The 16,325-nt window shown below is 44.9% G+C and overlaps 1 protein-coding gene across 12 annotated transcripts in view; it reads left to right on the top strand.

Moving 5' to 3' along the window:
- The window catches only part of FRMD4A (FERM domain containing 4A), a 341,626-nt gene that overhangs the window by 246,000 nt on the left and 79,301 nt on the right, over positions 1–16,325 (top strand). For all 12 annotated transcript variants that reach the window (XM_072356953.1, XM_072356942.1, XM_072356962.1 and 9 more), the window contains 2 exons: positions 4,343–4,437; positions 10,041–10,133. In XM_072356953.1, coding sequence (XP_072213054.1) covers positions 4,343–4,437; positions 10,041–10,133 — 188 coding nt within the window. The remainder of the gene's footprint in view (positions 1–4,342; positions 4,438–10,040; positions 10,134–16,325) is intronic.

The raw sequence follows: 16,325 nt of genomic DNA, 5'->3' as shown, positions 1-16,325 counted from the left end.
GCACTGGAAGTTCTCCTCCCAGGGCTGAGCATGAGCTTTTTTGGTACTACAGATATCCTTTAGCATTGCAGCATCTGGGTCCCATTACGTATTGCACTGCGAAAGGAGACAGCGGACAGCAGCAGCTTTTTTTAATCTAATGAAACAAGGCATTACTAAGCATGATCTGGTTACCTGGTTCCCACAGCTCAGTATGTCTCCATGCCGGATGGATGCGGGCAGAGCCATCTACCCATATGTTGAAACTGTGCATTTCCCAGAAACCTTCTGCCACGGAGAATTAGGGAAAAGTGATGAAATGGGGGAGGGGAACAGATCGGCTTCTCTGACAGTTAATAAAACAATAAAATATACTTTGTGTGTGCCCACGTTTCCAGGGACATACCAGCAGCTGCTAGTACCCTGTCATCTGTTTTTTATTCATGGCACTGCTGGACTGTGGATAGATAATCTCTCTCTATAACTCACTCATTTCTAAACGTAATGGGAAGCTGTCAGGGAAAAACATGCTGCTTTGCCAGAAGTGGGCTGTCTGCTTCTCCATTGGGGAAACACACAGCTTTGGAGCTCCTCAGGCTGCTCAAATCCCAGTAACAGCGCTTTTTAACTGTATTGAATCTTTAATACTGGAACGCTTGTATTCCTGATGTATTTCCCACAATGGCCAGCAGAACAAGCTGCTGGAGCTGCAGGGAAATCCATCAATTTCTCCTGGACTTTAGGCCTGATTTAGGATAAGATGAGCCATCCCCAGAAGCTTCCCCTGAGCTACAAGGGGGATTCCTATCCCCATAATTCCCCCTCCTTCCATCCTATGGCTAACACAGGCCCATGATGCAGCATTATTAGCAATGAGCCCATGTGACACCAGTTAGTATTGGGGTTCGTTGATCCTAGTCCAGCATGTCACCTCACTTAGCAGAACCTCGCAGCTTTTCCTCTCTCCAGCACAGCAGAAGTCTCCAGCCCTCAGACCCCAGCCCACTGCCCTAGGGGTCCAGCAGCCCATATTAGAGGGCTCACACTGATGAGATCTCTTCCAATAACTACAGGGAAGAGCAATGATACTCTTTTCTTTCTAATATTGAATAAAAATAACCTCACACACTGTCTATTTCCCCTTCCCTGGGGCTGTCCTTCCTCTCCTCACCTGCCCTCAGTGCTTGCCATGCTATGCTGCTTTCCTGGGAAGTTGCTTTCATGTCTAATTAGGAAGAGACATCCCTGGGAGTTATTGCTCCCAGGTAAGGGCAGTGCACAGAAAAGCAAATTAATTTGTCATTGCTCCTTAAAACACATCCAAGGAGACCAAGACAGGGCTTGTGCGTCGCGTGCACCAGAGTTATGTCAGTGAAGTTCTTTCCGGTACACATTGTGCCTGCAGCCCTGAGGCATGGGAAGCTCCTTTTGAAGCATCAGGGAAATGCAGGGAAGCAGCTCGGGCAGCATGAGCTGTGATCCCATGAGCTGTGATTCCTTATGCACCTCCTCACAATATCTGTAGAGTTCTTGGTCTGGGTTCAACTCACGGAGCTACTACTGAGGCTCAGCTCTTTTCACCTCCCCACACCACCAGTAAAGCTCTCTTTCTTCTTGGACATTATTAGTCACAAACTAAGTTAACCTGGATAGGAGGGAAGGAATGATTTTGCAGCTGTGAGGCTGTGGGAGCAGTGATTGCAGAGCCCCAGACACGCATGGAACAGCCCCTTGCTGCCGAGGCTTAGATGCAGAGCATTGCACAGCACTTCAAATCGATCTCTCAGGCATTGCATTGAGTCATTCTACTAATAAAGAGACATCCCTTAATAAGAATTTCTTTGATCTCTTAACTTTTGAAGAGGAAAGAGAGAAAACTGTCAGGAATTGCTGCTCCCAAGTCAAGTTGGACTCTATAGAAGAGTTGCCCAGGGTAGTTTGTCAGGAATCCCTAAGAGCTCTTCTGTGCTGGGACCATGGCTGGGCTCCTGGTGATTTTTCTATGTAAGAACACCCTTTCATTGTTGTTCATATACATTTCTTCAAAGAGGGTCCTAAAAGTGGGAGAGAGCAGCAGGGAAATCCCTGGCCAAATAACATTGCTTTGACAACCTACCCACACCATACTCACAGCTCCAACCACAAGATCTCTGCTGGTGTACAGTATCCAAGCTCAGGGCAGCTGTTACAGCTCCAACACACTCCCTATGCTTACTTTTCTGAAGCAGGTTAGATGGAGAGTGCTAGGAAAGCCTGGGTAAGAAGGGCGCAAGGAGTAGCAATGCCCTGGTAGGTCACTTAGCCTTGGTCCAGCTCTACAGCACAGAGCAGAGTTCAGCTTCTGTTCTGAAAGCCACCCATTATTCCTGATTTATGCACGTAGGATACACAAGTTGGCCTGCGACCTTCCTGTTGTATAGAATGCAGAAGGCCCTGCATCCACTTCCAATTGATTTCCCTGCTCTCTGAGACCAGACCCCATCTTCCTCAGTGTGTCTGTGACGGCAGTTTTATTAATGCAAAATGAATATCCCCCTGGAAAATGAAGTCCAGAAATTAATAATGAATTAAAACAACTTGCCACAGGCATCGTTAATGAGCTCTTTGTCTGTGCAGCTGACATGAAAGGAGGTCATCACTCAGCCGATCCCACCGTGAACAGCGAGCAGATTAACCGCTGACTTTGAGACGGTGGCTGTCTGCAGCTCACCTTCTGTCTGCTTGGGTTCTCCTGCCCTTACCTTTGCTGTGAGGGATTGTTTTAAGGTGTCTTTGCTAGCTGGAGATGATACCTGCCTCCACCCTCCCTCCAAAGACTTGGGCTGTGTTGAAAGGACACGGGACTCATCCCATGGGAGAGGACAATAACCTTGCAGAGCTTAAGAAGAGAGTGGAAAGTAATCTTGGAGGGGTCTATCCGGGCTTAACTTCCCCACTGTAAGCCTCTTCAGGAATGCTAGCCCAGTAACTGAGCTGGCACCATTCCATTGCTGGTTCTGCATCTATTGTTCTTCTGCCTTATCTTGCAAGGCAAAGGGTTATCCTCCTTTATCTGGCACTGCAGGCTGTGCTGGGAAAAGAGGGACATGATTTAGTGGGCATGTTGGTGGTGATGAATTGATGGTTGGGCTAGATGATCTCAGTGATCTTTTCCAACCTTAATGATTCTATGATTTTAAGAGCAGCTGGGCAGGGGACTCATGCCATGCTAACCATCTCACCATGGCTTTTTCAGCAGCCAGCTCTCATTCAGCAGAGATGAAGGGGCAGCTCGTGGCATTTGTCCATAGGGAGGGTGGCTGAAGGCTGGGACTTCCAGATCTTGCTCCCAACTTAACCTAGGGGCTGAATGCTGTTGTGAGGAAGCCAAGGTAGCCTGGAAAGCCCTTATAGCTGCTGCTCCATTATGTGGTTGGATATCAGGGAGGATTTTACTTGAGCAGAGACCCAAGGAGAGAAGGGATGCAACCACAGCTCCATGCCTGGTCTGCTCCAGTCTGGAGTTATAAGAGTATTTGAAAGGCAATGCAGCATGTAACGAGGACATAGCAGAAACTCCCAAGTACTACCTAGGAAGCCTTATTTGGGAATTACAATGAAGCTTGTTGAATCCTACCTAGGGCTGTTCATCCTACACAGCATCTTAGATATTATTGGAGGGCTGCTTTAAACCTGTACTGCATTTAGGCACAGGTACTGCTGTGTCAGGTACCAGAACATTGCTGGGTTTACAGACATTTTTAGAGAGGTTGAGAGTCCTACAAGGTCTACAAATCAGGGGTTCTCTGACTGCAGCTGTGCCAGTGCTGCTGTGACCATTACAAGTCTGGGACCCAGGGCTTGTACATGTCTGTAGGATCACAGACAGCATCTTGTTTGGATCACAAATGAGGAACTATTTTGTTCTGTCATTTACTTCTCATTTGGTCCTGTCACATCCTATCTTTAAGCACTACGTATTTTGTTAGTGTTATGAGCGTGTATCTATGCTGTGCGTGTGGGAGTGGGTGTTTGAAATGTGTTTGCAATGGTCCTTGATAAAAAGCTTTCACTACTGAAGTTATCAGAGAAGCATGTGTGAGTGAGTCATGGTAAATCTGAACACTGGTAGGCAGCAGGTCATCTATCTACAGAGACACTGAGAACTGGCAAGGTCAGAACCACCTGTTTTCTGTTTTCCTTGGAGGGAAACTATAGCTTGTTTCAAGGAGTTAATGTTGCTTGAAGATTTAGCTTAACGCCAGAGAGAACATAAAGCCAAGAGCACTGGAGTACCTTCAAGGATAGTATGTCCGTCCAGAAACACAGCACCTTATGTCAAGGTTCTTTTCATTAATCACTTTCTTTCATTTTTGTTTTCCAGCCAAAGCTTTTGGCAAAGGAGTTGCTTGACTTGGTGGCATCTCATTTCAACCTGAAGGAGAAAGAATACTTTGGAATTGCATTCACAGATGAAACGTAAGTGCAAGGAATCAAAGACTTAAGAGGCAACTCACAGATCAGAGCAAATCTCAGCTTTGTTTGGTCCTCAACAAAACGACCAGACCTGTACTCCCCAAGGTCTAGGGAGGCATGGGTCTCTGATCAGTCTGCCCTAGTCTGCCCTCTTCAGAAGGCAGGAGTTCAGCATTGCTGGAGGTGTATAAAGGCAGTAACAGTCCCTTCTTAATCCCATTTCCAAAGAGTTGTTGTCCTTTGGCACCAGTAGAAGTCAAACTTAAGCTCTCTAAGATCCCCTCACTAGTTCTATGCTGTTGCCACATTGGCAAAACCCTTCAGTTAAAGTGTTGATCTCTCAAGCAGGTTTAGAAGTAGTGCTGAATTATTTTGAGGGTTCTTGTTGTTTTTGTTTTAGATCCCAGATTAAAGTTTCTCAATAAAAAGAAAGGAAAAAGATTGGGAAAGGAAGGGATTGACAAATCTAACATGGGTATTTTTAGAAGATCTCCATCAAAAAAGAGAATTTGATCAACAGCCTTATGGCTGAGTTAAGCCACAGAACTGGGTTCTGCTACTGCAGCCACCTCAGGCAATGCTGGTTGCTCACCTAGAACCCTGGCTCCCAGAGCTGTTTACAACAAAACCTGAGCTTTTTTCTTAAGACATTTCTACCCTTTGTTTAAAAAGCATGTCTAAAATTAGCACTGGATAAACATTCGAGGTCTGGCAAATGCGATGACAGGTCCTAGACTGTAACCTCTCAGTGCTATGCGCAGTCTCTGTTCCTTTTCCCAGTTGCCTGTTGTCTGTAGTTAGACTTTTCTCATGATGTGCCCTCTAATTCTGCTGTTCCCCACCTTAGTTTGCAAAAGCATTTTCTGTGAGATGAATGAAGAAGAAAACCCACGTGCTTGTGCAGTCTTAAAAAGCAAGACTGTCAAGCCCATGGGGTTGGGTTTTGGGGGCAGATGAGCCAGCAGTAACGCCCTCATTAGCCACCTCCACTCTCCTGATGAAGTGGCGGAGAAATTTAAATTATCTGCTGGAATAATTATTTTGGATTGAGTAATTATCCAGCTGCTGGATAATTGCACAGACATACCCACAGAGAGTTCAGCAGCAATCACCCCTCTAGAGACAGTCCCTTCAGCAAGCCTTGGGTAGCCTGAGGCCACCTTGAGACATGATTTGTTGTGTGGAAGGATGCTCGGTGTAAGACACATGCAGAAGCAGGACCCAAATCACAGGAGAGCCCAGAGATGGTGCCATCTCACTGATGTGAGCTGCTCAGCCCTGTAGTAGATCTCCAACCCAGCACAAATCAGTGAGATTTGTCCTCAAAGGAGGAGCAGGAGGAACCTTACACAAATCATCTATGCATAATATTTCCTTCTCTGTTGTAAAAAGCTTTGAAGAAATAGAAATTGTTTTATTTAAACATGGCAGAAAAAAAATGTACTTAGGATGTAGGACTGTACTTAGGATGTAGGACTCAGTCTTAGAAATGTCCCACATCGCCTTCAGAAAGTAGACTGTCCTGTGTGTAATGGAAGTAAAAGAAATTTCTTTCTTCTAAATTGGGATAACAGTCTCTTACTGTTTGTTTGCAGAGTACCTAATGCAGCCTTATACCTGATGCAGATCAGAAACACAAAGGGAAAGCTTTGTGACGCAGGCCTCAGGGATTTTCTTCTCTTTGCTCATCCAATTCTGTTGGGTTTTCACCTGCCTTCCTTGAAAGGGACCCATAACCAGCTGAAATGGGACAGGCCTGGTTCATAAATGCAGCCTGGGGTTGGCTATAATTGTGAGTTTAGGAAGAAGAAAAGCCACTAAAGTATTAAATCAATTCTTCTATTTAAGAGTAAAAGCTCTATAAGAGTAATTTATTTAGAAATGATTTGGACTAGGGATTTCCATTCATTAGTTGTGCTCTATCATGACAACCTGAGAAGAAAATCAATAGGAACAACCTTTGCGTTGGCGACTTAATAGTTTCTTGTGATAATATAGGGTCATTACTGTGTTCAGTGTGACTAAAATTAGATTGTCAGACTATAACGGAGGAGAAAATAACGCCTCCTATTTTAATGATCATAGGGACGCTTTATATGGCATGAGCCATTAACTGAGAGAGAGCACAGGTCAAAAGGGTGTCCTTGAATAGTGTGTGGGGCCAAGCTTCTAGTGAAGCCAGAAGATCTATATAGTGGTTGATTAAGAGTGAAAAGAAGTAGGGAACAAGCCTTTTTCCAATTCAGCTGAGTGCAAATCTCTGCTAGCTGCCCTTCCCCTTGGCACCAGCTCTTCCAGCATTCCAAGAGAGCAAGCCACAGCAAGTTCCCCTTCTGTTCACTGCAGAAGGCCCTTCTGGGCTAGGGACAAGTTTGCCATGTCCTTTGTTCTTCCTTAGATATGTCACCTGCATCGCAGGGAACTACCAGCTCCCCCTCTCTATGCATTTGGCAAAGGCTGCTGAAACCATTCTGCTGATGCCTGTCCTTCCTTTGCCAGAACAGAACGGGACTGAGCCCTTAATTATTCGTGCTACACTTGCGCTAGAGACTGCAGTAACCTGATAAGGTAACAACAGAGAGTGCCCTTCCTCCACCTAGGATGCTATGTCCCAGGGGAAGAATATGAGAAGAGGGACAGCAGGGCACCACACCTCCAGGATTTGGGGGAAAAACCTATTGCCACCCTCCAGTGATACAGCAAAGCAAGAACCAGGGAGCAGGTGTCCCAAGTCCTGGCTGAGCAGACTGCCCAGAGGGTGATGGAGCTCTTGCAATAACATCCTGCTCTGGCATGGGACCATTTCTATTGTCACTGAGCCTGTTGTTTAGCCAGATCTGTATAGCTAATCTCTTGTAGCTCCCTGAGCTCTGCAGCTCCTTCAGAAAAAAATATTTCTGTTGAATTCTCACCTTAAATGAGAAAACCTGTGAGCTTATAGCTGTTGGGTTTTGTTTCTGTAGTTACCGATGGAAATGGAAAATAGCATGTATGGTTTCTATTACCTGATTTGGTCTTTCTCAACATCCATTCAGTTCAGCATGAGTTTGACACTGAAGGGGGTGAGTTGGTGTCTTTATTCCTTTGTAATTGCAACACACATTTATATAGATTCTCTTTGCAGGAAACTGGATGTGAACCAGTAAACCTTTATAAACAAAGGCAAAGTATTCACTTATGCACTACTCCTTTCTGAAAGCTCTGACAAAAGAAAACAGAAACTATTGCTTGCAATTGACAATACAAACCGTGGGCACCAAAATCCATACTTAGTCTATAACCTAAATGGACCCGGTTTCTGTTTCTAAAAACAATTATGTTTTTGTAATTGACACATCAGTTTAACTGCCAAGATGAGTGCAAACAACAGAGAAAAATGATCTGGCTTCCAATATTCAACCTCCTTGTAGGTCACGCAAAACTGTTTGCACCATTGTTTGCAAATACATTGACATAAATACCTACAAGAACAAATCAATGGAGATAATGAAACAAAAGCTATTTTGTGGCTCTAAATTGAACTGTAAGGGAAATTCAACTAGACACAGGCATGTATGAATGGGATCCAAATGCAAGCTGCCTAAATTGGTCCATGAGAACTGCTGGGATTACAACATACCTAGGGTTATATGCCATACTTTTCCTTGTCTTACTTGGGTTGTGCTCTATGAATAGTCTTGCTGAAGACAGCAAGACAGCTTCCAGAGCAAAGTGTTTTGTGCTGTTACAGCATTGCAGTTTGTCTCCCTGATAGACCACGTTCACAGGCAGGTGCCAGTGACTGTTCACTGCCGATGTTCTGTATGTGGCATGCATGAACGCTACAAAACAAGGAGTTAGGTGGCAGTATGCAGAGCAGAAGCCCTTAGTGATGAAAGCTTGTAAGTGGTAATTGAGTACAGTGAGCAATTAGCTCCTGGCAGTGATTTAAGTGACCTTCCTCCTCTGAAGGAGCTTTGAATTTATGCTCCATGAAGCAGAGAGTAATGAAACTCTTCAATCCAAAAACTCAGCGGACACACACATGTGTAACCTGGTATGTCAATGTCTACGCAGATATTCTTTTTGTATTGACTGCATCAACTGTATAGCACAGTTATAGTACATAGCACAGGCTCCACAAGGCAGCTCCAAGCAGGATACAGGTGATGTCCCAATGGTCTCCAGCCCAGATTTGCCTGGTCCCTGCCACCCTCTTCTGCATCAGTGTAAGCCAGAGCAGCCTTACAGAAATTCAGATGGAACCCAGGTGATCCAAATTCTCTTACTTTCCCTTTTTGTTCTGTAGAAGCAATCTGGTTACATTGCTAAAGGGCTGTCGCTGCTTAACTTCCAAGGGTGTTTCTCACTGCCCAAAGTACACATACTGCTAAGCAGCAACGAGCAGACCCTTGGGGAAGTTGAGTGTGTTTGCTGACAGGGAACGTTACTAACACTTGTGGAATCACTAGAACTTCATTTAACACTTTTTCTTTTTTTTTAATGAAGCCTTTTTTTTTTTTCATTTTGGTGGAATGAAGCATTAATCTGGAGGATTAGCACGAGCTGGCAGACAGGCAGTGGAATAGAGCTCAGGACATCTGAATTCCATTTCCTGCTTTATTTGCTGCATGATTCTCCCCAAAATTGCTTCAATTCTCTCCCCTCTTGCTTGTCTAGACAGCAGAGTGCTGCAGGCATGGGCTGCCTCTCCCTCTGGGTGAAACCTGGTCTGACTGAAATCAATAGCAAAACGTTTGCAGGATGCAGCCCAAGCATCACTGAAGGCAGCAGCACAATTCCTGCTGACTTCAGTGGGTCCTGAATTTCGCCCTATGTATTTCCACAGCACCTAATTTAAGAGGGTCTTTTTCTCAGCTGGGGATTGAGATGCCCCTGTCATACAAATAACAGTGTTTACAAAATACTGCTCACACGCACACAGCACTTTACAATGCATGGAACATGACGAAGAACAGAGCTGCTGCCCAGGAAAGCTTCCAGCTGCAAGGCACAAATGGATAGACTGTAGGAGAAAATAACAGCGACAGGTATCATCTAGGCAAAAGAAGTGCAGCATGTGGTAATTGGAGCCGGAATGCTTCGTGGAGCAGATGTTTTTCAGAAGCTCTCTAAAGGAGGAAAAACAAAAGCTGGGCAAACCTAGAGAGGCTACTGCAAGCATGTGGGTGGTAAATAAACTGGCTGTGTCAGTATACAGACAGATTTAGCCTTGAGTGAAATATTGCAGGCATTGTGGAAACTCTTAACAGTAAAGATTTCTAATGAAAAACTTGACAGACTTTTAATGATACAGCTGCTCCAGAGGGGTTGTAATAAAAAGGTGAAGCTCGTTACATTTTGGGCTGTCCTGCCTGGTCGGTGCTGCCAGCTTTCAATCTGACAGATTGAACTTTAGCTGTTCAGTTCCCAGACTGAAATGTTACCAGGATGCTATCGCCTTCATCCCTCAAACATTTGCTGTGTGTTTTCCAAATATCATGTGGTAGCCAAGGGCGAGCAGCATGCAGTCCAGTTCATCTTTTGTAACACCTTAGACCTCATTGCAAAGAGCAGCAAGAAGCGTCTCTGGGTGCTGGGCTCACATCTGTCTCTTCTCTTGCCAGGGGACACTTAAACTGGCTTCAGCTGGACCGCAGGGTGCTGGAACATGACTTCCCCAAAAAGTCAGGACCGGTTGTTTTGCATTTTTGTGTCAGGTAAGTGCATGACAGCAAACTCTTCTCATGGGTTATAGAATCATAGAATTATTTGAGTTGGAAGGGATCTCTAAAGGTCATCTAGCCCAACTCCCTTGCAATGAACAGGGACACCTACAGCTGAAAGAGGTGGTCAGAGCCTGGTGCAGGTATCAATATAGGTACAGATGAACTGTTTCTTCGAAGCCAGGAGGCAGGTTTGTCCATTTGTCACACCTGTGGACAAGTAAACACTTTATGGAAGCTCCTCGTGATCTCCTCATCCCTGTAACTTCTCTGACACAAGTGTAGATTAGCAGTAATAAAATCAACACCAGTATAAAGTGAAGATCGGATGTTATGTCTTTCATGGATTGGTGATTTTATTTATGAGTTTTGGAAAGTCTGAGTTGGGCAGAACCATGGAATAAAGGCCTTCTGCAGGGACAGCCAACCAAAGGGAGGGCACTCGCTTCTTCACCAAGTCAGCTATTTCTCCTGGACTGTGCCTGATCTGTGCATTATGTCAGGGACCAAATAAATCCTCTTATAGCGTCATCATTGTTTGGCCTCCGGGTTCAACTACAGTGTGCTGTAATGAATAACCTCTAGTGACCAGTTTGGCTGTTGCATGTGTGTAGAACACACTCATAGACTAGAATGGACCGGAGTAGAAATGTTTTAATGAATATTATGCCAGTTTGGGAGAATTTCTGTTCATCTGGGGTTTTTGCAGCAGTTGTGTGTGTTTGGTGATGCTAGAAAGCGGTTGTTGCTCTTCTGTGTGCGGCATCTTTTCCTTCAAGGGAGATCTTTTCTAAGAAGACAAATCTGCCCTTGCAACTTTCAAACACCCCGAGAGAGGCTGGGGGTGGGATGGCATATGTACAAAATTAAGCTGGGGGTTTTGACTTACTTTTAATGTATAGCTCATGTCTAGAACTAGCCAGTGCAGTGTTACTGTGTCTTTTTCTGTTAGCCTTTCCACTCCAGTATTATATTACATCTGACATCACTCTCATTCATTCCATCGTACCCATAAAAAATGAAGACTTACTTTTGAATTTCTTCCCCCGAGTGCAGCTTTTTTTTTTCCTGCACAGTGATTGTCATTTATTTAACTCCAATTACAACAAAGGATTCGCAGGAGAAGAGACTCTTTGTTCTGTTATATCCCCATTTTTGCACAGAGCCCCATGACTCCAGAACTGGCCTGCTATGTCCCACGGGAAAAGGTTGCTCTATTACATTTCAGATGTTTCAAACCATAAGAGTGAATCCAGAGCTGAACGTTTCTAGTGTATACAATCCAAATCCACCTGTGCTTAGAACTGCACAAAACTGAAGGTGCTTTTCTGAAAGAGCGTTTGATAGGCACATGTAGAAAAACAACAAGAACATAGGTGCTCTGTTATCAAGCATTTTGCCTAGAGGCCAAACTGAGGAGTTCACTGCTGGGACAGTGGTCTCATGGAAAACAGAGAAGTCTCCGAATGAGTGAGAGCTAAGTGCAGATTTCAGGAGTACAGCTGTGAGGTGTGAAAGCCAGTGCTCCGGAGCCATTCTCATATTCATTTCAAAGACCACTCAGCGGGCATAAATATTGCCATCTGTATTGTTCTGTGAGAGTTGGCAGCAAAATGGAGACAAGTCACTCTAGTGGGATCTTAGCCAAGAGACATCTTAGAAGTATGGAACAACAGTTAGAAAACGAGTGACCTCCCCTGTTTTGGAATCATAATCTGTAAGAGAAAACCACAGGGGAAAAAAAGTCAGCATTTAGTGGTTGAAAAGAGAAGGTGTGAATAGCACACCAAGCTTGGATTTATCCTCTTATTTTTGATAGTAGTGATGGGATTGTCACACAGTTACATTTTTTAATGGATTAGAAGCCCGGATGCCTCATGAGTTAGGAATGGGCATTAACTTGTTTTTTCTACTGCTTTTCCTTCCCTGAGGATGTCAGATGCTAGAAAGACACTGAAAAAGCTTCCAAGAACATCATAAGTTCCCATGTCCACCCCCAGATCTGATCTGAGCAGAAGGCACTCAGAGAAGAAATTGATCCTGACCAGCTGGATTGGAAAAGCCTCACATATCTTTCACCCAGTGGTTTGAGTTCTGGCTTCAGAACTAATGTAAGGACTGGAGAAAATGTTGTGAAGAGACCAACTAATTTTGATAGTCCAGGGATGCAGTGGCTTACAAAACTATCCATGCCCAGATCATAAACAAATAAAGTGGAAAGCAGAAATAAGTAAAGCTGTTCCTTAAAGAGTTAGAAATGAGATACTTTTTAAGGAACTGGGTGCCCATGAAACCTACTGCATCAATGGTAAGGGGCTACCTATGTCTGTCGGTACATTTCTTGCACTGCATCTCCAAGAACTGTAGCAAAAAAAGTTTAGCTTGGTACCAGGAGTCCCATCACAAGCTTTGCAGAGTGGAATTCTCCTCCCTTCCTTGAATCTCTGCAGCACTGTTGAAGCTTTGTCTTTCGTCACACACGTCCTTGGAGTTTGGTATTGCTGAGCAATATCCTTGTGCACTATTACGTTATGAGACTCTTTGCTAATATCTATTTATATGGTTTTAAAGCCATACATGAAAGCAAGAGGGAGTGCCATGTGTCTTGCAGGGGAGGTAGGACAACTGACAATGAGATGGGAGTGCTGTTAGTTCTCATCTCTGATTTAGCTTCTTGGGTGACTTTCTAAAGCACTGGTCGCTTGGCTGTGAGAGAAATTCATTCCCTGCCTCCTCATTGCAATCAAGGAAGGATTGTTTGATTGGTTTTACAGAAGTGTTCTGAGATCAGAAGACGACAGTGAAATTGTACCTCACAACATGAGCTGCACAGCGAAAGGCAGGAACCTAAGTAAAGAGTGAAGACCCAGGCAGCGAAGAGGTCAAAGGAAAGCAGAGGTAGCAGGGGTTCAGATAAAGGTTGCTATGCTTTAGGCAGGGAAGGGGGAATTTTGCTCTGGTTCACATGGGCAGAAGAAAGGCAGAAGTTCTCCTTTTGTATAAGTCTTTGAAGAGAGAAAGGATTGGAGTACAGACATGCTGTTTGCTCATGGAAAGCAAAGTTGGCCCAGTTTTGCAGTGAATTCTCATCCTCAAACAATGGCCTTGTGGGATTAGCAATCTTTAGCTAGGGAGCCATCAGCATGAGTCTGATCTCTTTATCTTCTGAGTGTTTGTCATGCTGTTACTTTATATGAACAAGCTCAGCAAATAAAATTCACTTCACCGGTGGTTCTTCTCCCAGGAATGGACGCACCCGTTCTCAGGGCAGCTCCACCAGTTAGAAAGAGCTCACTGCAGAAGCCGTCACACTGAATCAGGGCTACTCTCGTGTAGAATGGCTTTTCTTCCAGAAAGTCATGGAAAAGAATGTTAAATAAATCCTCAATACTCAAATACTCTGTGGGGCAGTGTATTTGTCTCTATGGACCCGCAGTATTCCCACTGAGGAATGTCTGCGTCCAGCAACATCTGGCACGTGTTCATACAAACTGGCTAAGCTGAAGTCATCATAGGAGCTGTGGGGGCTCAAATCCCTTAATATTGAACCCAGGCCCTCTGCCATTTCACCACAGTTACTAGAGAACAAAGTGGCCTTAAGAAGCCAGCACTGAAACACAGGGTGTAACACTCACCTTTACTTTAACCTAAAGGAGTACAGCTCTGTGTGCACCACCCATGGCCTTGATCTGAGGTAGGTGAGGCAGAAGTCATGAAGACATGTATGGGGTGTTGTTACATGGCATGTTGCTCACAACGTGCCCAGTTCACTCACACAGCAATGCTCTGTGTGCCACTCACTTCCAGCCAGCTTCACTTGACCCCAAGAAATCAGATTAGGGGGTGGTGATGACAGCAGACTGCTGGGGTAGGAAGAGATGAACAGACCACACCAAATTAAACAGTGCAATTCATTTGTCTTGCAATAATGGCCTATATTCCTCCATCTGTAATTCTCCCTACCAGAGAGTGGGTATCCATTACCTTGCTCCAGGCAGAAAAAAAAAAGGGAATGGACAAGCTGTAGTGCCTCTGTGTATATGCCAGAGCAAAGCAGGTGGGATGAGGGAAAGCCAGCAGGAAGTTGAGACCAAGAGGTGGGGAGAGAACTGGTAGCAGAGGGATCCTACCCTCACATCACCAGCTACTCTCTCTCCTCACCAAAGAGGGAGAAGGAGCATCCCTCTCTCTCCTTCCCCTGGTGTGAGACAGGGTTTTTCCAGGAAATGGGGAGACAGGCTTGAAGGGATTATAAAATAGATCAATTCTGCAGACAGAGGAGAGGGAGAGATGTGAGAAGATCTGCTGTCAACCATGGGTACGCTCCATCTCACCTGTTAGCACTTGGCAGAAGGTGCTGAGGAAAAATCATATATACTCAAATTGCTCTACTTTGCTCTTCCCGGGTCTCCTCCTCAGCACAGAGAGCTGCAAGGAAGGCAGTGCTGGATCCCACTTTGCCAAGGGGTTTGATCATTCCAGGTGTGTCCAGAGAACTGCCCTGAGATGTTTAATTCCCTTAGGATGCTCTCATCTCTTTAAGCTGTCTCTCCCACCTGCTCTCATTACCTGCACAGGGACACTCAATGCACCAGGCTCTCAGGCAGTTTATGCTATATATGAGGAAACAAGAGAGCCATCTCCCACTCACATTATATTTCTGCAGTTCAGTGCATTGCTGAGATACTGTAGAAACAGTAGCAAAAGGCAGAATTTTAACTCTGTATAACCAGCCCAGCACAAGCAAGCAGCTTTCAGGGCTTCTGTCTAAAAAGTCTGGCAAAGCTGAGCCATAAGCCAGATCTTTCTGCACAGCATTAATCTGGCTGGCTGATGTGCATCAGCCGTATGCATGCTGAGGGGAAAGATCTGCAAACCCCTTCCTCCCACCCAGTTGCAATGTATAAATACAGCCGCTCAGACCTTGTTTGTGCTGGAAGACAAGGCTCCCTGCAGACAATTTATTGCAGCCTTCTCAGGGTGGCCCCCTGCTCTGTTCACCAGGGGGAAGGTGTAATAAATTGCCTGCGGGAAGGCTTTGCTCCTTGGAGTCTCTTTAGAGATATGAGAAACTTCTGTCCAGTCGGAAGATTTACTTGTGTGAAGTCTGACCTTTGCTTGAGGAAGGGAACTAATGGGGTTCTGCTACTTAGCACACAGCTCTCAGCTAAGCCATCCATTATACACACATCTTAATAGCAGTCTGGCTCTTGAGTCCCATAACATTATTTCTGTTTTCTGCTTAACTAGGAATATATTTGTATAAGTGTGCCGTGTTTAGAGAAGGGAATAAGCTGTTTTTCCTTTGCATGCAGCCACCCGAGGGAGAAGAAAATCAACATGCTAAGGATTTGCTGTTTTGAGCCACATTTTGAATGCATTGATGCTGGAAGCATTGTCTTGTCTAATTTTGGCAAGCATTTAGACAGCATGATAGGTACTATGCAAAAAATGATGGATAGTGTCAATGTAAGACTTGTACCTAATTTGGATCAAGGAGCAACAGCTATGTTAATGCCTACACACCGATTCTCCAACTGGGTCGAAGTCATACAGACATCATTTCCATTTCCACTGCAGTTTGTGCATTTATACTCTACACTAGTGGGTGTGATTTGCTGTCACCAGCCAAGCAAGCAGAAAAGTCTGCTATGAGAAGTTCCATCACAGTGGCATTGAACACAGTGCTGGAAGGGTAGGTGCAGCGAGTAAGTAAACTCCATGCCAACCTTCACAGCCAAATCATACCTCTGTGGGCTGCTGATAACACAGTGGAATGGCTGGGGAGATTTCTACTCCTAAAATGGTTCAAGAGCCTGAAATGAAAGATGGCCCACAGATACGGATGAATGTTGTTATGCAATAAAGTGCACCCAGCAAGTTGCCTCTACTAGCCAAGATGTCACTCTTGGTAAGGATCACAGAGCACTCAGAGATGGGCTGGAACTCAGGAGTGGGGAAATACCCTGGTGTCTGAGAGAGAGAGGGGAAAGAAAGCAGTACATTGCTCTGAGCTGATCACTGCTCTCACCTCACACTTGGGGCAGAAAGCCACATAATTCCAAGCCAAGTGGAGCTGCAACAGCCTTTTTGTACAAAGCTGAACTTCTCTGCCAAGCTAAGCTCCACAGGACATTTCAGGGTGAAGCAATGTGCAAAATAATATATTGAGCTGGCTGTTGCTTT

The sequence above is a fragment of the Excalfactoria chinensis genome, chromosome 1 (assembly GCF_039878825.1).
Source record: "Excalfactoria chinensis isolate bCotChi1 chromosome 1, bCotChi1.hap2, whole genome shotgun sequence".
Classification (NCBI taxonomy): Eukaryota; Metazoa; Chordata; class Aves; order Galliformes; family Phasianidae; genus Excalfactoria; species Excalfactoria chinensis.
The sequence above is the reverse complement of the archived record's forward strand: the minus strand, read 5'-3'. Positions and strand labels throughout refer to the sequence as shown.